Source organism: Mauremys mutica, chromosome 15, assembly GCF_020497125.1.
Source record: "Mauremys mutica isolate MM-2020 ecotype Southern chromosome 15, ASM2049712v1, whole genome shotgun sequence".
NCBI lineage: Eukaryota > Metazoa > Chordata > Testudines > Geoemydidae > Mauremys > Mauremys mutica.
In genome coordinates, this window is record NC_059086.1 from 29,683,647 (window position 1) to 29,708,448 (window position 24,802).

General features: G+C 52.6%; 1 protein-coding gene across 1 annotated transcript in view; it reads left to right on the forward strand.

The window, feature by feature from the left end:
• Nucleotides 1-16,086: 16,086 nt before the first annotated feature.
• Nucleotides 16,087-24,802, forward strand: part of LOC123349901 — an 85,738-nt gene continuing 77,022 nt past the window's right edge. The window contains exon 1 of the mRNA XM_044988175.1: nt 16,087-16,918. Within this exon, the coding sequence (XP_044844110.1) occupies nt 16,816-16,918 (103 nt within the window). The 5' untranslated portion in view covers nt 16,087-16,815. The remainder of the gene's footprint in view (nt 16,919-24,802) is intronic.

Sequence of the window (24,802 nt, forward strand, 5' to 3'; positions counted from 1 at the left end):
TTCAAGGGTCCAGGCTTCTGCTCAAGACCCTGCTCCAAAGTGGGGTTCCACATGTGGGTCTCCCACATCCCAGACGAGTGCCCTCACCCCAGAGAAAGGTTGGGTGGGGCAGGCATTCTTAGGAAGCTGCCCCGAGTGAAACATTTTTATGACCCGAAGCAGAGTTTCCCGATTTACTGACAAATTCCAAAAGCATTCGGAACTGACCCGAATCCCTGCTCTGGTTTTCTGTTTGCTGCCAGCCCGAAACATCAACTATTCGCCCAGCTCCATCCACAGGTGACCTGCAATAACACCCAGATGCAGCGACATCGCAGAACCTGTAAACCCAGCACCAATGTCTGCAAAACACGCCCATTGGAAATGGACGAAACCCCCGACACTGACCCTAGAGTGGCCACTCGGCTCTGGAATGTGCCCTGCAGCCTTGGGGTGGGGGGTCACCTCTTCTAAAGGCAGCGTGTGGGGGTCTCTGCTGTAGGGATCTTCCTGAACCTTCCCCAGCCCCCTCAGGTGGCAGCTGGGCTCCCCCCATCCTCCCCCAGGTGACAGTTGGGCTCCCCCCATCCCCCTCCCAGGTGACAGTTGGGTCCCCCCTCTGGCCACCTCCCTCAGATGACATTTGGGCTCCCCCCAAGTGACAATTGGGCTCCTCCCATCCTCCCCCAGGAGACAGTTGGGCTCCTCCCCCACCCCCCCTAGGTGACAGTTGGCCATTCCCCCCCTTGATGGTCCCGTCACTGACTCTGCTCACCAGGCCCCTCCCCCCACAGGAGTTTCCCAAGTCTCTGCAGGCAGCTCCGGCCCATCCCCCGAGCTCACCACACCCAGGGCTGGAGGGTTCGGTCTGTCCCAGCAGGGCCCCACCAGGCTTCAGCAAGTCTCCAGCCCACAGAGCAAAGGGACACGTAGCCCCTGACTGTTTGCTCCCCTAGTGATGTCACCACGCCCTGAAATGCAAACACGGGGGTTACGCCGGCATTGCTCAGCCATGGCCAGACACCTGAGCGAGCGTGGGGAAGAAACGGGCTCTGCCTGCTGAGGTGCCAGCGCTGGAGAGGCACCAGGTAAAATTCCCACATTTGTGAGCCGGCCTGGAGTCCAGCTGGCCCAGGGACTGTGGGGCCTCCAGTTTGCTGGGTGTGTCTGGTTTTTATTAGCCAGACAAGGCGAGTGAGGTTAAACCTTCCACGGTACCAACTTCTGCTGGTGAGAGAGATGCGCTTTTTAGTTATAGGGAGTTATAGATCAGTTAATCTCACTTCCAAACCTGGAAAGATGCTGGAACAAATTAAACAATCAGTTGTTAAGCACCTGGATAACAAGGTTATGAGGAATAGCCAGCACGGATTTGTCAAGAACAAATCATGCCAAACCAACCTAACTTTCTTCCTTTGACAGAGTTACTGGCCTAGTGGATAGCAGGGAAACAAAAGATGGGATCTATGAAGAATTTAGTGAAGCTTTTGACATAGTCCCACATGATACTCTCATAATAAGACCATGGAAATGTGGTGTAGATGAAATTATTTTAAAGTGGGTGCACAAATGGTTGAAAGACTGTACTAAAAGAGCAGTTATCAGCAATTCTCTGTCAACATGAGAGGCCGTATCTAGTGGCATCCTGTAGGCGTCTGTCCTGGGTCTGGTACTATTCACTATTCTCATTAATGATTTGAATAATGAAGTGGAAAGTATGATTATAAAAGTTGCAGATGACACCAAGCTGGGAGGGGTTGCCAGCACTTTGAGGACAAGATTAGAAGTGAAAATGACCTCAACAAATTGCAGAATTGGAGTGAAATCAAATGAGATTAAATTCAATAAAGACAAGTGCAAAGTACATCACTTAGGAAGGAAAAATCAAATGCACAACTATAAAATGGGGAATGACTGGCTGGGTGGCAATACTGCTGAAAAGAATCTGGGGGTCACAGTGGATCAATAATTGAATATGAGTCAGCAGTGTGACGCAGTCGCAAAAAGGGCTAATGTCATTCTGTGGTCTACTAACAGAAGCATTGTATGTAAGATATGGGACATCGTCTTCCCATCCTCCTGGAAACTGGTGAGGTCCAAGCTGGAGGACTATGTCCGGTTCTGGGTGTCACACTTTAGGAAAGATGTGGACAAACTGGAGAGAGTCCAGTGGAAAGCAACTAAAATAATCAAAGGTTTAGAAAACCTGACCTATGAGGAAAGATTTAAAAAACGGAGCATGTTTAGTCATGAGAAAAGAAGACTGAGGAGGGACCTGATGGTCTTCAGATATGTTATGGGCTGTTATAAAAAGGACAGTGATCAATTATACTCAGTGACTCTGAAGGTAGGACTAGAACTAATGGGCTTAATCTGTTTAGGTTCGATAGCAGGAAAAACTTTCTAACAATAAGGGAAGTTAAGCTCTTAAATAGGCTTCCAGGTGAGGTTCTGGAATTGCCATCATCGAAGGTTATTAAGAACAGGTTGGACAAACCCCCTGTCAGGAATGGTCTAGTTCAGGGGTTGGCAACCTACAGCATGTGTGCCAAAGGCGGCTCATGAGCCAATATTTACTGGCACACTGCTGCCAGCTGGGGTCCCGGCCGCCGGCCCCGCTCAGCCGGCTGCCTGCCTTGGTGAATGGAAACCCAGACCGACAGCGAGGGCAGCAGATGGAACCCCAAACCTGCAGCACACTGAGCCACTCAGCCCGATGCTGGCCTGGGCTTCCCGCCGCCGGCCCCTGCCAGCCGGGGTCCCAGCTGCCAGCCCCGTTCAGCCAGCTGCCAGTCTGGGGTTCTGTCGGGGGGGCTGTAAATGTAAAATTTATTACAGGCACGCAAAACCTTAAATTACTGAAGATTTGGCAGGCCACTTCTCAAAGGTGGCTCACCCCCAGTCTAGGTTTACTCTGTCCTGCCTCACTGCAGGGGGCTGGACTTGATGACATCTTGAGGTCCCTTCCAGCCTAATATTTCCATGATTCTCTGATTACCAACATTCCTGCACAGTCCGTCAGGCTAATAAACATTAACCTCTAGGAGATCATAAGGACACAGGGCAGAACAGAACATTGGCAGATTCCACCTGCAACCAGTGAGGGCTTAAACATGGTGCACCCTGGGGTGGGGCAGAAAATGGTTTTTCCTGTGGACATTTTAGATGAATTTCCCTTGAAATTTTCAGCATTAAAGTTTAACCTTTCATCAATGAACTAAAAACCTGAAAATTGGGAAGGAAATGTCAGTTTTGGCATCTGAAAACGGAAAAATTTCAGCTGAAAACTTCCAAAAACTCAACTACTTTGGGGCTTTTGGTTTTCCAATGACAAATCAAAAATCTTCAAAGAAAGCAGAGACTGCCACAAATAAAAAAATAAATCAAAAAACCATTTTTTCAAGAATCTAGTTCTGTATTGAAAACGATCTTGATTTTTAAATTCACAGCTGGCCCTGGTGGAGTTGTCAGTGTGACTGTTTTGTTTCCTTAATACCATTGGTGTCCATGGTGCTATATCATAAAACACGGTCCCTGCCCTGACAATCTGCCCTGGATTGTACTCTTGACTACAGTGTTAAACCTCCCAGCATCCTTTGCTAAAGCCTATCCTGGGTATGTCTGTGGGCTGGCGTAGCTGCTCAGTCAGTCTGTCAGCGTCAGGTCTTGAGTACGCACCAGATTTAGACGTGCCATTGAGCTCCTGAAATCTATACCAAGACCAACAGCTTCACCTTGTCCCTCTTCCCCATTCACCACGAGGTGCCCAACCACTCCTGGACTTCAGGGGAGTTTAGATCCTAACTGTGTGGCCTGGGGCTGTCTCTATCATAGCCACAAACTGGAACCCCAAGTCCACCCCGCCCTAAACTCTGGGGAAGGTCAGATTAGGACCCACAGCTGCAGCTAAACCTCAGGGCCCATCTCCAGTTGCTCTGTCCCAGTCCAGCATCTTCCTTCCCCCTGGTCCTCTCTTGCACTGATCAGCCACAACCACCTTCCTTTCTGTGTTTAGAAATATGAGCCGGTTTGGCAGAGGTGAAAGTAAGCTGGTACAGGCCAGTACGGAGGACTGGTAAGAAAAGGAGACTGACTGAGGGAGGGAGAGAGAAGCCTGCTCCCTGCATAAGAATAGTTTAAACTCAGCTGTTCCCTGATGGTTCAGCCCCCAGGGCTAGGATTCTGGCATCCTTGTTAATTTCACTCACAGTAGCTGGGGGGAGGGGGTCGAGGGGAGGGTGTGTTTGACCATGGCAGGGGCAGTCCTTGTCTGCCCCCGGGATGAGGGGATCTCTCCAATACTAATATACACAACAAACACAAGCATTTGGCTGCACAGCTTAAATCCAGAGCTAATAAAAGCAGGTGGAAGGCGAAAACTCACTGTCACATTGGTTTCTCGGTTCCTCCAGCAAGGCTGCAGACAGGCTCTGCATTCCCTCCCCTCCCCCCCCCCCCCCAGCAGGGGTTCTCTTCTAGGCTCTAGCTTGCAGTAGGGACACTGGCTGAAATGCCTGCTGCTGCTGCCTGCAAAAGAACAGTTTAAACTCAGCTGTTCCCTGTGCAGTTCAGTGCCCAGAGTTAGGAGCCATTTCTGGCATCCTTATTAATTTCACTCCCAGTTGTTGTTGGGTATGTGAGACCATGGCAGTGGCTGTTCTTTTCTGCCCCTGGGATGAGGGGATCTCCTAAACACAATCAAAATCAGGAACCATTTCCAAGTTCAAATCTATCCCATTCCCTCCCCAGCAGAGGATCATGGTTGTGATGTCCAAACTCTTTGCAGTTCCTCTTTGAAATGTTACTATTTTAAAAAAACAACACAAAAAACATGGAGAACATGGTGGAAAGATGTGTCATGATGATTAGGTTTATTTTGGGCAAAGCAATTTTGCTAAAGCAACTAAAGATTTATAGGGAAAGCAAATAGCCTCCATAGACAAAACCACAAAGGGATTGGAGGGGAAAACTGAATATTCAGGGAAATTGTTGTGCCTCCTTTGAAATAAATAGTGGTTTTCATTCCAATCCACCCTCTTCATATATTGATTTAAACACCTGAAATGTCCTTAGGACATCGGGTGCAATCTCAGATCTCTTTTTGTTTTGTCCTGCCTGCAGAGTGCAGAGGCTGAAATTGATAAAACTTTCTCTAAATATCTTGTATATTTCATGAAGGCTGTTCCAGTTGTCCTTCATTCACCTCTGACTTCCCCTCCCTCCCGGCTCCCTCCCTGGCTGGCTGGCTGTGGTTTTTGCCTTGATTACTTATTCCTTGGCAGACCCAGCCCAGCAGCACCTGCTGGCTCTCTGCAGGCAGCAGCCCACAGGGGCCAGTTGCTGGGGTCGCTGCTGGTCGGTGGCAGGCTGCAGCTGCATTGTTTGTGACACATTCATACACATAACCATACATACAGTCAGAGGTGAAAGTAAGCTGGTCCGGTACGGTACGGTGTACTGGCAACAGCCAGTACGCCGTGCTGGACCGCATCAACTTCCACGGCGGGGATTGAAAGGGCTCTGGGCTGCCCGCAGCTGCAGGCAGCCCTGAGCCCTTTCAATCCCGGCCGCGGCTCCGGTGGCTGGGCTGGGGATTTAAAGGACTCCGGGCTTCCCTCAGCGGCAGGAGCTCTGGGCCCTTTAAATCCCTGCCCCAGCCCTGCAAAGCTCAGGGTTCCCCCTAGCAGCCAGAGCCTCGGGCCCTTTAATTTGCCCCTGAGCCCCAAGGGGCTCCCAGCCACCTCTACAGCTGGGAGCCCCTGGTTGATTTAAAGGCTCTGGGTCTCCCAGCCACAGCTGGTTTCCCCAGGGCCTTTAAATCTTGAGAGGCCCCACCTCTTCTGGATGAGACCACGCCCCCCTCAGGACTCCGGCAGTACTGATAAGTCCTGTAAGTTACTTTCACCCCTGCGGTTTGGAGTCTTTGAACCCAGAGGGGACGTCGCTTTCTACCAGACAGGCTCTAGCTCAGCCAGAAGTGAGCAGCTCAATGCAGGGATCCCTTGGGGAGGCTCTTTGGCCTGGGCTGTGCAGACATTAAGATTAGATGGTCCCATTGGTTCCTTCTGGCCTTTAAATGTACAACTATGAAAATAAACTGCCCTGGAAACCTCATGAGAACAGACTAACTGGAGAGAGAGTGAGAATGAGGCAGGTTAACGTGTGAGGACAAAAATAACATTGTGAAAGCAGGTTCTTCAATCCCACACCACAGCGTGTGACACCCTCCCCCCTGCTGGACTGCTAGCTCGGGGTCAGGCTGGGGAGAGCTCACTGCTGGGTGTGGGAAGAAGAGTCTGCACAGGAGACTCTGCAGACGCTCTGGGCGCTGTCGGCTCATCCTGTGGTTCCCTTCCTGTGCGGCTGCACGGAGCAGCTGGACTGTGTGTGCAGAGTTACTGAGCAGCAGCCAGTCACTCTAGTACTGCAGCATCTGGTTCCATTAAGATCCCCTGCAGGGCAGGGAGATGGGTCTAGTTTTGCCCTGACTGCCCTGGGGTTTGGGCGATGGGAAGGGAGGCAGGATAGAGGCCAGTACAAATAGGGTGTACGACTGCTGCGGCAGATTTCCCACCTTGTGTCTCTCAGGTTTTCCCTGTTTCCCATTCCTGTCCCCTGCAGGCTCTTCCCCTCTTTGGGTGAAGATGTCCAGGGTCATTGGCCTTCCAGTCAACCACAAAGCTGGTCTTGTCAGCAGGCTTTTGGGAGGGTTGGGGGTGAGCGAGGAAGGCTGGTCAAGTGGCTAGGGAAATACAATAGGGGAAAAAGGATCTGGGTTCAATCCCAGACTCTACAGGACAATTCTTGTGTGTGTTGTGCTCAGTGACTGAGTATGTGTGCCTCAGTTTCCCCATCTGTGAAATGAGGCTGAACTTTTCTATTTCTCAGGAGTGTGCAAGGATAAATCCCATTAATGATTGTAAGAGGCTCAGATACTCCAGTGACAGGGGATGTAGAAGGAGCGAGAGCATTGACAAGGAGAGCTGATTATTTAGAACTCCTCTATAGACAGGGAAATTTGCCAGTGTAATTAAACCATTAGAGCTTTGCTGGTGTAACTCCGACGGGGACACTCTTATTGTGGAATCAGAGCCTTTGTCAGGTTCATTCATAGAATCTAAGGCCAGAAGGAACCACTGTGATCATCTAGTCACCCCACCCCCCCGGTATAACACAGACCAGAGAACTGCCCCAAAATAATTCCTGTTTGAACTGGAGCATCTCTTTGACAAAAACATCCACCCTTGATTTAAAAATTGCAGGTATTGGAGAATCCATCACAGCCCGTGGTAAGTTTTTCCCATGGTTAATTTTCCTCACTGTTAAAAATGTACAGCTTATCATTAATGTTGCTTCCAAAACAAGATATGATAAACCAGACAAAGGGTCTCTTATACCAGAACCTGGGTGAGTACAGGGACTTATACTGGTGTAACTGGAGCAGTATAAATTCACAGTTTAGCTGATACCAGATAACTTCCAGGGAAGTACTCTAGTGGCAGGGGCTTTGTGTTTCATGGACAGGTGCTGGGTCTAGTTCAGTTACTTTGGGAACACGTTAGGGTGGCCACAGCTTTCACACAGCTGCCTCTATTACCTCAGCAGGAAATGATCAATGTTCACCCGGCAGGGAAGGTTGGGGCAGCTGAGAACTGGACTGGCCGCTCAGCGTCCACACAGTGTGGTTGTGCCAGAGGAGCTTTATCACAAAATCCCCATCACAGCTGGCACTGATCACCCTTGACTGCAGTCTGCCTGAGGGACAAGGATAGAATGGGCCGTGGGAATGCAGCCCCTCGCACACCTACAGCTGGTCTCACAGATTCTCCACATGCATAATTGGCACAAGCACTTCTGGCCAAACCTTCCAAAATTACCAGTTTTTTGGGGACCCCAGCATGAGACAGCTTAAGGGGTGACAGACAGACTGGACTGAGCCCCCACCTGCTGGAAATCAGCCCCTTTAGAATGGCTTAAATGGGGCCCCAAAATTCACTAATTGTTTTTTAAAGTCTTGCTCTCTGTGCTTAACTATAAACCCAGCACAGTATTTAAAAATAATATTGTATCGGTCTATCTATCCCCATATATCCATCCTCTATCTCTCTGTGCCCAAATATAGCCATCTATCTATCTATGTATCTATCCATCGCAGGCTCTGTGCATCTGAGTCCTTTCAAGTCTCTGGGTACGTCTACACTACGGGACTATTCCGAATTTGCATAAACCGGTTTTGTAAAACAGATTTTATAAAATCGAGTGTGCGCGGCCACACTAAACACATTAAATCGGTGGTGTGCGTCCATGGTCCGAGGCTAGCGTCGATTTCTGGAGCGTTGCACTGTGGGTAGCTATCCCGTAGCTATCCCATAGTTCCCGCAGCCTCCCCCGCCCCTTGGCATTTCCGGGTTGAGATCCCAGTGCCTGATGGGGCAAAAATCATTTTCGCGGGTGGTTCTGGGTACAGCCTCACCCCTCCCTCCCTCCCTGACAGCGGCAGACAACCGTTTCGCGCCTTTTTTGCTTGGTGAACCGTGCAGACGCCATAGCACAGCAAGCATGGACCCTGCTCAGCTCCATACCGCAATCGTGGATGTTTTAAACACCTCGCGCACTCTCGTGCAGTATATGCTGAACCAGGACCTTCGAACCGAGGCGAGTAAGAGGCGGATACGGCAGCGCGGCGATGACAGTGATGAGGACGTGGACACAGAATTATCTCAAACCGCGGGCCCCGGCGCTTTGGAGATCCTGATGGTAATGGGGCAGATTCTATCCATTGAACGCCGATTTTGGGCCCGGGAAACAAGCACTGACTGGTGGGACCGCATTGTGTTGCAGGTGTGGGACGATTCCCAGTGGCTGCGAAACTTTCGCATGCGTAAGGGCACTTTCATGGAACTTTGTGACTTGCTTGCCCCTGCCCTGAAACGCCATAATACCAAGATGAGAGCAGCCCTCACAGTAGAGAAGCGAGTGGCGATAGCCCTGTGGAAGCTTGCAACGCCAGACAGCTACCGGTCAGTCGGGAATCAATTTGGAGTTGGAAAATCTACTGTGGGGGCTGCTGTGATGCAAGTAGCCAAAGCAATCACTAAGCTGCTGCTACGAAAGGTTGTGACTCTGGGAAACGTGCAGGCCATAGTGGATGGCTTTGCTGCAATGGGATTCCCTAACTGTGGGGGGGCGATAGATGGAACCCATATCCCTATCTTGGCACCGCAGCACCAGGGCACCCAGTACGTAAACCGGAAGGGGTACTTTTCAATGGTGCTGCAAGCACTGGTGGATCACAAGGGACGTTTCACAAACATCCACGCGGGATGGCCAGGGAGGGTTCATGACGCTCGCGTATTCAGAAGCACTACTCTGTTTAAACGGCTGCAACAAGGGACTTACTTCCCAGACCAGAAAATAACAGTTGGGGATGTTGAAATGCCTGTCGTTATCCTGGGGGACCCAGCCTACCCCTTGATGCCATGGCTCATGAAGCCATACACAGGCAGCCTGGACAGTGGTCAGGATCTGTTCAATTACAGGCTGAGCAAGTGCAGAATGGTGGTGGAATGTGCATTTGGCCGTTTAAAGGCGCGCTGGCGCACATTACTGACTCGCTCAGACCTCAGCCAAACCAATGTCCCCTATGTTATTGCTGCTTGCTGTATTCTCCACAATCTCTGTGAGAGTAAGGGGGAGACCTTTATGGCGGGGTGGGAGGCTGAGGCAAATCACCTGGCCGCTGATTACGCGCAGCCAGACACCAGGGAGATTAGAAGAGCACACCAGGAAGCGGTGCGCATCAGAGAAGCTTTGAAAACGAGCTTCATCAATGGCCAGGGTACAGTGTGACTGCTGTGTTTGTTGATGAACACCCAACCCCCTTGATTGACTCAGTCCCTGTAAGCAACTCCCCCTCCCCCTTCGAGTACAGCTTACTTATGCAAATAAAGTCACTCATTTAAAAAGCATGAATTCTTTATTGATTCATTATAAAAAGAGGGAGAGAAGTAAGGGTGTGCTTTGGGAGGAGGAAAGGAGGGATGGAGAAGGCCATTAAAAAAATAAAATTCAGAGTAACGACATCCTTCTGGTTGGGCTGTCCACGGGGGTGGAGTGGGCGGGTGCACGGAGCCTCCCCCCACGCGTTCTTACACGTCTGGGTGAGGAGGCTAAGGAACATGGTGAGGGGGGAGGGTGGTTATACAGGGGCTGCAGCGGCACTCTGTGATCCTGCTGCCGTTCCTGAAGCTCCACAAGACGCCGGAGCATGTCAGTTTGATCACGCAGCAGCCCCAGAGTTGCATCCCGCCACCGCTGATCTTCCTGCCGCCACCGCTGATTTTCCTGCCGGTCTTCCTGCCGCCACCTCTCATCTCGGTTGTCCCTCCTGTCCTCACGTTCATCCCTCCTGTCCTCACGTTCACTGGCCTCTTTCCTGTAATTTGAAACCACGTCCTTCCACTCATTCAGATGAGCTCTTTCATTGCGTGTAACTTCCATAATATCCGAGAACATCTCATCTCGCGTCTTCTTTTTCCTCCGCCTTATCTGTGCTAGCCTTTGGGATGGAGGAGGGACGCTTGAAATATTTGCAGCTGCATGAGGGAGATAAATATTTAGAAAGATACATTTTACAGAACAATGGTTATACTCTTTCACAGTGAAAAGCACTATTCACCTTACATAGCACATGTGATTTCCCTACAAGGTCGCATTTTTCATCTTAATAGTGCCTGCTTGCAACTCTTGGGTTACAGATCTCAGACACAGGTCCAGGCATCAGGATTCAGCTTGCATGCGGCCATGGTAAGCCACTGTCTCAGTGATTTACCCCTCCCCCCCCAACGCATGGCTAATACCACGCTAGCTCCCTGCTAATCAACAACCTTCCCCCTCCCCCCCACCCACTGCTTGTCCGGTAGCTTGGGGAAGATCGCCTCGCCGGTGACCAAACAGAAAAGATCATCGGCATTTCACTCCTCCCCTCCCCCCGCTTCGCTACGTGCAGGAAAGTGTTTTTTTTAAGCTGCTGCATTCCACGAACCCAGTAGAAAAATGGCCACCCCCCCTTACTTAAATTCCTGATTTCTAACCAGGTTATCCTGAACGATATCACTTTGCTGAGGATAACAGAACAAGATAAAGAGCGCATGCTTCTTGAATGCCAGCAGTCACCGGGACCATACGCCGCTATGCTTTGCCACGCAATGATACCTGATTACTTGCTACATGCATGGCATGGTAAAGTGTCCTACCATGGTGGGCGGAACAAGGATGCTTTGCCCAGAAACCTTCTGCAAAGGCTTCTGGAGTACCTACAGGAGCGCTTCATCGAGATGTCCCTGGAGGATTTCCTCTCAATCCCCGGACATGTTAACAAACTTTTCTAAGTAACTATACTGTCTGCGAATGCGTCCCAAGTCCTCAGGGCAAATCAATCATTAAAAAAGGCTTGCTTAAAAAACACTGTTTGCTATTTGCAAAGGTACACTCACCAGAGCTCCCTTCCATGGCGTCATTCTCTGGAATAGTTGCTTGTGAGGGCTGGGAGCAGGGTAATTCCGTCAGGGTGATAAAAAGCTCCTGGCTGCTGGGGGTCACGGAGTGCTGTGTGCTCTCTGCGAGGTCTTCCTCCTCTTCTTCATCTTCATCTTCCCCGTCTGACATGGCAGAGATTACAACCCCCACCTCGGAATCCACGGTCAGGGGTGGGGTACTTGTGGCGCAGCCCCCTAAAATTGCATGCAGCTCAGCATAGAAGCGGCATGTTTTTCGACCTGCCCCGGACCTTCCGTTTGCTTCTTTGGTTTTCTGGTAGGCTTGTCTGAGCTCCTTAACTTTCACTCTGCACTGCACGGAGTCCCTCCTGTGGCCTTTATCCGTCATAGACTTAGAAATTCTTTCAAATACTTTTTCATTTCGTCTTTTGGAACGCAGTTCTGTTAGCACTGAATCCTCTCCCCATATAGCGATCAGATCCATTACCTCCCGAGCGGTCCATGCTGGGGCTCTTTTTCGATTCTCAGGAGACTGCATTGTTAACTGTGCTGATGAGCTGTGCGTGGTCACCTGTGATGATGAGCTCTCCACGCTGGGGAAGCAGGAAATGAATTTCAAAAGTTCGCGGGGCTTTTCCTGTCTACCTGGCCAGTGCATCCGAGTTGAGAATGCTGTCCAGAGCGGTCAGTGGTGCACTGTGGGATAGCTCCCGGAGGCCAATACCGTCGATTGCGGCCACACTAACCCTATTCCGATATGTTAATACCGATATTAGCGCTACTCCTCTCGTCGGGCAGGAGTACAGAAACCGATTTAAAGAGCCATTAAAATCGATATAAGGTGCCTCCTAGTGTGGACGGTTGTGGCGTTAAATCGGTTTTAGGCTCCTAAAACCGATTTAAACGCCTAGTGTAGACCAGGCCTCTGTTAAAGCACTAGCATAGAGAGAAGCCCTGGTTATTTCTCTCCTGTGTGGAGCCGTCTCTCTGCTCCTTTCAGGGTCTGTGCAGTGAAGCAGCTGCAGGGTACATGCAGCAGGAGGAACTCACTCTGCTGATGGTTTTGCTTCACATCTCAGCTGCGTTTCCAGCTCTGGGTGGGGGATGAGGTGAATTTCCCTTCTTCACATCCCATTTTGCACTATTCATGATCCCATCGTCAACCTCCCCTTCACCTGCCCATGGTCAGGGGCGGCTCCAGGTACCAGCACACCAAGTTCATGCTTGGGGTGGCAAGCCAGGGGGCACTCTGCCGGCCGCCGCGAGGCAGCAGGCAGGGTGCCTTCAGCAGCATGCCTGCAGAGGGTCCGCTGGTCCCGCCGCTTCGGCGGACCTCCCGCAGGTGTGCCGCCGAATCCGCAGGACCGGGACCTCCTGCAGGCAAGCCACCGAAGGCATCCTGCCTGCCATGCTTGGGGCGGCAAAATACCTAGAGCCGCCCCTGCCCATGGCCTGTCTGGGCTGGGGTCACTCCAAGTGAAGGCTCCTGAAGAACCATTTCTCTGTCACAAGAGAACCGACCCTCTTACACAGGGGCCTGATCCCAAGGCCAGTGAAGTCAGTGGAGTCTTTCCATTGACACCAAGGGTGTTTGGATCAGGCCCTTTCTGGGCAGCATTGTCTGAGCTCCAAGCCATCCAAGGGTGCCAGCAGCTCAGCCTGACCCACAGCCCTGGGGGTCACTCTGGGCTGAGCCACCACAATGCTGTGATCTAAAAAGGACCCTTTTTGAAAAAGTGAGAATTTTTCTCAAACATTTTCTTTTTTTCCAAAGATTCAATTTTTTAAGAAAAAAATAAAACTGCTCTGGGGGTTTTGTAAAAACAAAACTGGGAATATTAAAAAAAAGACAAATTTTCATTTAAATGACCAACTTCTTTCTTTTTAACTTCAAGTTTTGGATTTCCCCTTCCTCCATTTTTAGCATTTTGTCACCAAGAGAGAGGAAAAAAATGGGAAAAGTATTTTCACACGAGGTTTGAAATAATTATTGTAAAAATATTGGAAAAATATTAAAACTTTTTCACCCTGCTGTCTTCTGGCCACTGCTCGTAACAGGCAGTCTCACACTGACCCTTTTCAGAGCATCTGAGCTCCCTCCACGCACCCCTGTCCAGCTGCTCTGCAGGGCTGACTCCATCCCAGGGGTGAAATGTGCCCAGCCACCATCCCAGGACAATCCACTTCTGCGTCAATTACTCTGCAAAGTTCCTCTGCTGAACTGCTCTGCCTTGTGCTCCTGACAGATTTCCCTTGAGGACCTCAGTCTTTTGGCTTCCCACACAGGTGTTAACATCTCTTCAACAAGACTTTCTTTCTTTCCCACATTTTTCTTTGGCCTTTTGCCCTCGTTCCCCCACTTGCTTAGTCACACTGATTCTGGCACCCACCTGCTCAGAGGTCACTTCTGGATGCTCTTTCTCAACTCCCTTGTGTTCTTCCCCCTCCGGCAGTGCCCTAGTAGATGTCTCTCAGCAGGGACAGGTGGATGAGCAGGGATGCAGAAGGGACCAGGATAGGGAGAAGGGACCTGGTGCCCTTCTCTCAGCAGGGACAGCAGACTCCACAGGAGCCCAGAATGGGGAGCTGAGGCAGTCAGGGCAAGATGGGCAGAAGTGGCTGTAGCTGTGGATGGAGGACAGGGCAGGGAGAGACTAAGCAGGAGAGGAAGCCAGAGCAGACCCGTGGGTGCTGTTCTCTGCAGGGGAAATTCACCCCTGTGCAGAGGGTCCAACTCGAGGCCCAGATCCCATTTTTGCCCCCTTAAGCCCAGAGGGTAAATTTCCCCCTGGGGGAGCTGGGTTCTTCACCAGGGACTGGAGACCAGGGTGAAGGTAAAAGGTTCAGGCAACATCCCAGGCCCTGCAATCACCCAGTGACCTTTCACTCTGTCCCAGCTGTGCCTTTAGCCAGGGGCTGTCTAGGACCCCAGGCAGTGAGATGGGACTGGGGGTGTTACCTCAGTGACATTTTAGACTCAAACAAGCAAACCAGGCCCCTTTGGCTCTCAATCTTCCAGCCCTAAATAGAGACGCTGTGGCCAGTGCGGGGTTGCGCAGTGCAGGAAATGAGGAGCAGTGATCAATATCAGACCCAAGGGGACAAAGCAGATCAGAGAGAGGCTGCAGTGTCTCTGCTGCTTGAGCCCTACAGACCCCAGGGGCCTTGGAGCAGGAAGAGGGGCTGACTGGGGCATCCAACCTTGGGGAGCAGACAGGGGCAGATCAGAGCAAAGAGAGAGAGAGAGAGACTGGAGCTTCCCTTCTGCTGAAGTGGGACAGGGCAGTGGGAGCAGATCAGAGCAGAGAACAACTGTGGATTGTCCCCTCCCGACCCCATCAGGAGCAGACGCTGCTGGGACGTTTCCATCCCGATTGGTTCTGTCCACTAGCCCCATGATCCTGTGTCTGTTCCTCTTGCTGACCGGTGAGTATCCGGGAACTTTGTGCTAATTAGTAGCAGGTTGGGAGGAAACAGAACCAAGAGCAGACCCTGGCCCAGAGTGTCGGCAAATATTCTTTAGTGGGAGAGAAATTGGAGCCAGCGTAAACATTGAGTGTGAGAGCTGCTGGGACAGATCCCCAGCTGCTGTGAATGGGTATCGCTCCACTGGAGTCAACAGGGGCACATCCACAGTTGGTGTAACTCAGTGTAACTCCATTGGACGGTTTACTAGAGAGTTTCTCTAGAGAGCTGAAGAGAAAGGCGGTTCCCAGCTCAGCCAAGGCCTGTGTGTGAGGATCCTGCCATGCCCCAGATCTAACGCCCTGCCTGGTTTGCTTCTTCAGCAACACACAAATCAGCATTTTTTTCCTATCTATTAAGGCAGTGTTTGTCCCTTAAGAGGGACCTTAGAAAAGGGGGAGATTTTATCTCCAGCACTAACCACACGTCACCTTTCTGTTCCCAGCACTGAGTCCCAGCAGCCAGGAGATCTGCTCAGCTCCCGGTGAGTCCGTCTCTCTGTCCATCCCCAGACACACTCACGCCTCTAGCTGTCATGCCAGAGGGGTTTGTGTTGATAGAAATGGCTTCCCGCTACAGAAGATTATTATTAATTATTATTATTACTGTGGCCCCCAGACACCCCACTCAGGGATCAGGGCCCCATCATACCAAGTGCCGCACCCCCCATGTGATGTAGCATGGTCAAGTGTCACCGCTGCGGTGCCTCCTGAAGGCTGCCTGGGAATTAGCTCTTTTTACCAATTCCGGAACACCCTCTGCCAGTGTTTCACTGTCGCTGGCCCCCGTGTCCCTCCCAGACTCTGATACCCTTTTACCTGGGATGCTGCCCCTCCAGGCAATACCCCACAGATCTGAGTCTCCTCTTTCTGGGAAACCCCCACCATCTATCCCCACCTTGCCTCAGCATATGGGCTACTGCCAGTCACCATCTAGCCCCCTTTCACTGGGGCAGACTGCAATCTGTATAAGCCAGTCATCATAGTCAAGGGAGGTTTTGACCTGCTCCTTTTCCCTGCAGCCCAGTAACCTCCGGGGGCCTTGGCCCTGGCCCTGCAGCCCAGGGAGTTGCCAGCCTCGAGCTCCCCAGCTCCTCTGGCCTTTCCCCAGTCTGGCTTCACTTCAGTGCCCTTTAGCACTCAGGCAGCCAGGTCCATCTCCCTCCTCAGCTAGAGGGAGACTGCTCCTGGACCACTGCCCTGTTCTAAGGGCCAGCTGGGCCCTGATTGGGGCATGACCACAACTGAGGCTGCTAGGTCACCTGTCCACAGCCTTGTTTATCCAGGAGTGGGGCAGCCGCCACACTGCAGTGATGCTCTGGTCCCTGCCCCCGAAGAGCTGACAGTCTCAGATCTGACATTATCCACCCAGTACCCAGTTGTGCTGAAAGAAGAGCCTCCTCCAGAGACATTGCATAGACCCCGCATCCCTGGAGCAGCCACAGGACGTCTACACTGCAATTAGAGGCCCATGCCTGGCTCGTGCTGTGTAAACAGCCCCGTAACCCGTACACTGTGAGTCTCAGTCAGCTGGCATTGGACAGCCACGGGTTTTTCATTGTAGTGTAGATGTACCCTTAGCAGCTGAGAGCTGCTTCCACAGTATCCAACTTCCTTTGGCAAACTACTCCCTGGGGGACACTGACAGCCCTATTGACAGCTCTGACTCATTCCCCTTCCCAGGTGCTCTCCCTGCCCCCACCCTCTACCTGAGCCAGACGTCTGCCCGGCCAGGGGTCTCCGTGTGGCTCCAGTGCTTTGTGATCTCCCATGCCCCAGCCACCCGCATCATCTTCTGTAAAGACGGGGAGGAGGTTACGTCCCAAAAGGGCTCGGAGAAGAAGGTCATCTACAGCTGGGACCATGTGGTGTCCATGCACAGCTCTGGGAATTACTCTTGTGGGTATGAGATCAAGGACAGCAATAACCGGGTGAATGGATCCCAGCTCAGCCCTGCCAAGCACCTCAGCATTACCGGTAAGGAGGGTGAACATCAGAGCGAGTAGAATTGACTATGAAATGGTAGAGAGAATCCAGATGCAGATACCTGAGCAACAGGAGCGTCAGGCAGAAGAAGTACGTTGTTATCCTCCATATGTGCCAACCCCTAATTGCAGACATGACACTCACACAACTGCTAGTTAGACAGCAGTGGGTTATTGGTTCCCAGGAATCCTGGGTTCTCTTCCTGGCTCTGGGAGCAGACTGTGGTTAGTATTAGAGGCAGCACAACCAAGTACATAAATCTGGCACATTCCCTCTTAAAGGCACAAAGACAAAGTGAATGAGACTGGGGTTTCCTGTGTGAAAACCTCCCTTCTAATCCTAGCACTGCCTCATGTGACCTTGTGCAACTTTTCCTTATCTTTACGAGGGGTGAACAGCAGCTGTGATCTATATCATAGCAGGATGAGCTAGTGGCTGTGAAGTGCAGAGAGGAGATAGTAACAGTCAGTGGAAGAGCTGGGCCTAGAGCACGGGGTCTCCTGGCTTGTAGCTGAGAGTCACCTGGAGGCACTGACAGGCCCAGATTCTCCTTGTCCCCAGTGCACAGGCCAGGTGAGCAGCAGTGGAGAGGAGTCAGACCCCACAGCTCATGGAGACGCTCTTGGGCCAGACCCCAGGGATCTGAGCCTCTGCGGTGAACTGCCAGCCACACTGGAGAGGGGTGATAGGGTCTGTCACTGGCTCTTGTGAGGCCTTTGCACTGAGACCCAGTGCAGCCTGAGGAAACCTGGGCCGTTCCCTGCTCCTCCGACCCCTCAGGGCTGTGCTGGACAAAGGGATGAGCCTTCCCAACAGCCTCCATCACTTAGGCCTCCCACTGTGGGAATGTGCCCTCTGCACATGATCCCCCCTGAGATCTCTCTCTCCAAATCATCCCCTGATCATCTGAGCCCTCCTGATAATCCCCCAAATCCGAGTTTCCCCAAACATCTGATCTCCTGAAACTATTCCGCCAAACAGTTGAGCCTCCAACCATGAGTTCCCCCAACCATCCCCCAAATATCTGAGCTCCCCTGACCATGTCCCAAACATCTGAGCTCCCCCAAAGAACCCTAGAACATCTATGGCCCTAGTTTGTCCCCCAAATATCTGAGCTCCCCGTCCATCCTCTGAACATCTGAGTTCCTCCAACCTTCCCCAACATCTGAGCTCCACAAAACATTCCCCAAACATCTGAGCCCCTGGTCCATCCCCAAAATATCTGAGCCTAGCAACCATCACAACATCCCCCCAACCATCTCCCAAATATATGAATTCCTGTGATCATGTTGCCTGGAGGGGCCACACTGAGAATGCTTACTTGGGGAAAACTGCAAGCGATAGAGCAGACAACCCCCCAAACTATCATTAGATTCTCCAAGCCAATAACCAAACAGCTTGTGTAATATCACACTGGTTACCAAGAAACCACACTATAGTCACCTTTAAGCAATCCAGCCTTTGGCTCCCACCGAGACAGCCCAATCTAACAGTGAATGTTTATTGAAAACCTTATTCACCATACTTAAAGTTCTACCTGTGATGCGTTTGGTCACAGAGACCTCCTTGAGACTGTCACCTGATGTGCTGAGGTTACCTTTGAGCCCGTTTTCCACTGCCAGCTTGGGATTCCAGAACCCTGCTTGGTTGAGCCAGACATGCTAGTCTGCTGCAACACAGACCCAGGTCTGGTCCATGCCCCCAAAGCTGCAGACTTTAACGAAAAACTGCTCAGCGTCACCTATCTCCAGCACTCACAATCACGACGATGCAGCCACCTGACCATCTCTCAAACATCTGAGAATCCTGACCATCCCCTGAACATCTGAGCTTCATCTCCAGCATCTGAACCCCCAACCATTCCCTGCACATCTAAGCCCCTGGCCCATCCCCCCAAAATCTGAGTCCCCCAACAATCTCCAACATCTGAGCTCCCCTCACCACCTGAGTTTCCCCAACCATCCACCAAACATTTGAGTTCCCTCAATCATTCCATTCCCCAAAACATTCCTCAAACATCAGAGCCCACTATGATCCTCTGGGCATCTGAGCTCCCTCGTACAGGTGTTAACATCTATTCACAAGACTTCCTTCTTTTCCTGTTTCTTTGACCTTTTACCCTGATTCCCCCACTTGCTTATTCACATTGATTCCAGCTCCTACCTGCTCAGAGGTCACTTTTGGATGCTCTTTCCTAACTGCCTTGTGTTCTTGCCCACCTGGAAGTGTCCTGTACTCAACAGGGATCAGAAGACTCCTCAGGAACTCAGAATGGGCAGCAGGAGCACTCAAGGCAGGGTGTGCAGAAGTGGGTGTGGAGGAGTGGGGAAGCCAGCAGGGGTGCCAACTTATATGGGCTCAAGGGGCTTAAGCCCCAGGAATATTCAAGGCTGAGGGCTCTGCTCCACTAGTATTTGGAGCTGGGTTTCTCCCCTGCCCCCGCCTCGGAGCTTCCCTGCCTGAAAGAAAACAGCCAGTGCCTCTCTCCTTTGTTTGTGCTGCTTCTGCCTAAGGCTATAGAGATCAGCAGCCAGCAGCCTCTTGGAGCACCGGGGGAGGGGAAGAGGGCGAGAGGAGGAGGAAAGAGGCACACAGGTGCTTGGGAGCTCTCTCCCCTGCCCCCCCCCGGGACAGCAGCAGCGGTGGGGAGGCCACACATGATGGCAACCCCCCCCCTGGTGTGATGAACTGGGAATGTTCTTAATGTTTTCTCTGAATACTGTGTTGGTGCCTCAGTGTCCCCTATGCAGTTCTTTGCTGCAGAGCAAAAGGCCAGTGCACCTAAATGCCTGGCACTCTGTCTCCTAGCAACTAATGGCCTGGGCCCCTCCTCTGCAAAGATGCCAGCTGAAGGTGTGGGAGACAAAGAGGTCAGGTGACCTCCTGGCCCGGAAAGGGGCTGAGCAGAGGAGGAGGGGCTGGAGCGGGTGTTTAGTTTGGAGCTGGCTGGGGATGAGGAGTGAAGTGCAGATGGGGGGAGGTCTGTCTCACTGCCCCCCAGGATGGACCCGGCCGAGGCGTCTGGTTCGCTGTACCTATAAGCTCTGTTTTAGACCCCGTCCTGTCATCAAATAAACCTCTGTTTTACTGGCTGGCTGAGAGTCACGTCTGACTGCGAAGTGGGGGGGGGCAGGACCCTGTGGCTTCCCTAGGACCCTGCTGGGGTGGGCTCACTGTGGGAAGCGCACGGAGGGGCAGAGGATGCTGAATGCTCCAAGGAGAGACCCAGGAGGTGAAGCCGTATGAGCTTCTTGCCCTGCAGATAGGCTGCTCCGAGGGAGAGGAGGCTCCCCAGAGTCCTGCCTGGCTTGGTGGGGAGCAGTTCCAGAGCATCGCCCAGGGACTTCGTGACACCCGGTACTCACCATAGGGGAGGTGAGTGGGGTTTCTGGACCTGAGAGAGTCCCTAGGAGCATGTGCAGTGAGTGTGGTGCAGAGTGAGTGTGCTGCAGGGAGGGGGGAGAGGAGTGGGGAGAGGAGGGGTCCCTCCCCTGGAGCTAGCTGCTGCCGGTAACGGGGTGTAGGGGGGAGTCCTCTCTGGCCCTAGCCCTGGGGCAGCCTGTCTGCATCCCAAGTTCCTTATCCCCAGCCCTGTGCCCCAAGCACCCCACCCCTGAGCACCCTCCTGCACTGTGAACCCCTCATCCCCAGCCCCACCCCAGAGCCCTCACCTGAGGGGAAAAACGTGCACCTTAAATTTGGTGGTTAGTTTGGAGTATCATTGTGTTTAGCACAATACTTGATTATTTTACACCCCTTTAAAGTATATAACTAGTCGTATACAGGTGTTACAAAATGGGAATGTTCTTCTCTGAATACTGTGTGGGTGCCTGAGTTTCCCCTATGCATTTCTCAAGGATCTAGATGGTGGGATAAGGGGGTGTGATTGTTGTAGAGCCCTAGAGGGCCAGTGTGATGCCGTCTGCACAGAGAATGGCTGCAACCCTGTCTCCAGGCAACTGATGGCCTGGGCCACTCTCCTGCAAGCTGCCAACTGAAGGTGTTGGAGAACAAAGAGATCAAGTGGCCTCCTAATGCCTGGAAAAGAGACAAAGGCCAGAGGAGGGAGTGTCAGTGCCTGTGCAGACTTCCGGGAAGCGCATGGTGTGGAAGGGGATGCTGGGATGCTTTGGAACTACTCCATACAAAGCCAGTCAGGACTCTGGGGGAGCCTCCTCTCTCGGAGCAGACTGTCTCCAGGGCAAGAAGCTTACACCTTCCTGGGTCTGACCTCGGAGCATTCAGCATCCCCTTCCACACCATGTGCTTTCCGCAGCGAGTGTGCCCAGGCAGGTCCTGGGGCAACCAGAGGTCCCTGCACCCCAACTCTGCAGTAAACCTGACTCTCAGCCAGCTGGTAAAACAGAAGGTTTATTAGACGACAGGATCACAGTCTAAAACAGAGCTTATAGGTACAGAAAACAGGACCCCTCAGTCAGGTCCATCTTGGGGGGTGGGGAGCCCAGACCCAAGTTCTGGTCCTCTCCCGATTTCCCCAGCCAGCTCCAAACTGACACTCCCTCATCTGGCCTTTGTGTCTCTTCTGGACAAGGAGGCCACCTGATCTCTTTGTCCCCAACACCGTCAGTTGGCACCTTGCAGGGGAAACTGAGGCACCCACACAATATTTAGAGAAAACATTAAGAACATTCCCACTTTGTCACAACAGGTGCCTGCTTCAATATACAGTATTAAATTTTGTTGCAAGTGCTGCTTCTGACTTTCCACTTTTAATTGACCCTTGTAATCTTGTGGTGCTGACGCATTGTAGCTTCATTTTATATCAGCTTACAGGGTGAGAGCGGGGTGGGGAAACCACCATTTTGGGCCCCACCAAAAATTATACGAACCTGCCGCCTATGGAAGCCAGTGCAGCCCCATGGTTGGTGTTCTCTGGGGGGAATTCAGCCCTGTGCAGAGGGACTAGCATGAGTCCCAGACCCTATTTATGTCCCTTTTAAGCCCAGAGGGAATTACCCTGTGGGGGAGCTGGGTCACTCTCACCAGGAACTGGAGACCAGGGTGGAGGCAAAAAGTTCAGACTCATCCAACATCCCAGGCCTCGCAATCTCCCAGTGACCTTCCACCCTGGCCCAGCTGTGCCTTTAGCCAGGGGGCTATATTGGTCCCCAGGCAGTGAGATGGAATGGGAGGTGTTTCTTCAGTGACATTTTAGACTCGAACAAGCAAACCAGGCCCCTTCAGTTCTCAATCTTCCAGCCCTAAATAGAGATGCTGCGGTCAGGGTGGGGAACGGGGATGATGTGGTGCAGGAAATGGGGAGCAGTGATAAATATCAGACCCAAGGAGGGGACAGAGCAGGTCAGAGAGAGGCTGCAGAGTCTCTGCTTCCTGAGCCCTGCAGACACCATGGGGGCCTGGGAGCAGAGAGAGGTGCTGGCTGGAGTTTCCTACGAAGGGGAGCAGACAGAGGCAGATCTGAGCAGAGAGAAAGATTGGAGCTTCCCTTCTGCTGAAGTCAGACATGGCAAAGGCATAAGGTGGGAGCACGGAGCAGGGAGCCACTGCTGATTGTCCACTGCTGACCCTGGCAGCAGCAGATGCTGCTTGGCTGTTTCCATCCCTTGCGATTCCCACCAGTGCCCCTGATGTTCCTGTCTCTGTACCTCTGGCTTTATGTGGGAATCCTGTGCAAATTTGTACCAGATTGGGAGAAAACAGAACCGAGAGCAGCCCCTGGCCCAGACTGTCGGCAAATCCGCTTTAGTGGGAGAGAAATGGGAACCAGTGTAAACGCTGAGCATGAGAGCAGCTGGACCAGATCCACAGTTGGTGTGAATGGATGTCGCTCCACTGGGGTCAGAGGAGACACATCCCCAGCTGGTGTAAGTCAGTGTAGCTGCACTGCAGTCAATGCCGGTTTACGCCAGCTGAGGATCTGGCCCTCCAGAGAGCTGAAGGGAAAGAAGGTCCCAGCTCGGCCAAGGTCTGTGTGTGCGAGGAACCTGCCAAGTCCCAGATCTAACGTCCTGCCTGGTTTGCTTCTTCATTGAAACATGAATCAGGAAGGTTTTCTCTGTCCCTGAAGAGGGACCTCAGAAAAAGGGGGGATATTATCTCCAGCACTAACCACAGGGCACCTTTCTGTTCTCAGTGCTGAGTCCCAGCAGCCAGGAGACCTGCTCAGCTCCCGGTGAGTGCGTCCGTCGGTCTGTCTGTCTCCAGACACAGTCACCCCTCTGTCTATCTATTTATCTTGATAGAAAAGCCTTCCAGCTACAGAAGATTATTATTATTATTACTGTGACCACAGGCACCCCACTCAGGGATCAGGGCCCCATCGTGCCAGATGCTGCACCACCTCCCCGCCATGTGAAGCTCTGGTCCCTGCCCTTGAAGAGCTGAGAATCTCAGATCTGACATTATCCCCCCGGTACCCAGCTGTGCTGAAATAAGAGCCTGCTCAAGAGCCATTGCACAGACCCCATAGCCCTGGAGCGGGCACAGTACGTCTACACTGTAATTAGAGGCCCATGGCTGGCTTGTGCTGTGTAAACAGCCCCGTCGCCTGAACCCTGCGAGTCCAAGTCAGCTGGCACGGGTCAGCCGCGGGTTTCTGACTGCCAGGGCCGGCTATAACATTTCTGCCGCCCCAAGCAAAAAAAAAAAAGAGCGCCGCCCGACCCCTCCCCGAGCGTCGCACCGCCCAAGTCCTCGCCCCCCCGAGCGTTGCGCCACCCAAGTCCTCGCCCCCCCGAGCGTCGCGCCGCCCAAGTCCCCGCCCCCCCACCGTTGCGTCACGCCGCCCAAGTCCCCACCCCCCCAACCATCGCGTCGCACCGCCCAAGTCCCCACCCCCCCGAGCGCCGCATCACCCAAGTCCCCGCCCCCTCCCCAGCACCGCCCAAGTCCCCGCCTCTCCGAGCGCTGCGTCACACCGCCCAAGTCCCCGCCCCCCTGAGCGTCGTGCCGCCCAAGTCCCCGCCCCTTGAGCACCGCGTCGCACCGCCCAAGTCCCCCCCTCCCCTCAGCGCCGCCTGGCCAAACCAAAAACAACAAAACCAAACCCCGATCGCTGCCCCCTCCCAAGGTGCCGCCCCAAGCACATGCTTGGTAGGCTGGTGCCTGGAGCCGGCCCTGCTGTCTGCAGTGTAGACATACCTGTAGCAGCTGCAAGCTGTTTCCACTGCAACCAGCTTCCTTTAGCAAACTGCTCCCTGGAGTCCAGCTGAAATAGACAGAGCTCCACCGACAGCCCCATTGATGGCTCTGATCCATTCCCCTTCCCAGGCGCTCTCCCTGCCCCCACCCTCTACATAAGCCAGACATCCACCCAGCCGGGCGTCTCCATGTGGCTCCAGTGCTCCTTGATCTCACATGCCCCAGTCACCCGCGTCGTCTTCTGTAAGGACGAGGAGGAGGTTTGGTCCCAGACGGGCTCGGAGGAGGAGGTCGCCTACAACTATGTCAATCCGGTGTCAATGGGTAGCACCGGGAATTACTCCTGCAGGTACGAGATAAAGGACAGCAACAACCAGGTGAACAGATCCCAGCTCAGCCCTGCCCAGCATCTCAGCATCACTGGTAAGAGGGGGGTGATCAACACAGCAAGTGCAATTGTCCATGCAGTGGCAGAGAGAGAATCCAGATGCAGATAGCTCAGTGACAGGGGTGCCAGGCAGAAGAAGTAGGTTGTTATCCTCTGTGTGCACCAGCCCATAGCTGTAGACAATGGGTCACACAACTGTTAGTAAGACAGAAGTGGATTGTTGGTTCCCAGGACTCCTGGGTTCTCTTCCTGGCTCTGGGAGCAGACTGGTTAGTATTAGAGGCAGCATAGCCAAGCACATAAATCTGGCACATTCCCTCTTAAAGGCACCAGGAAAAAGTGAATGAGACTGGGGTTTGCAATGT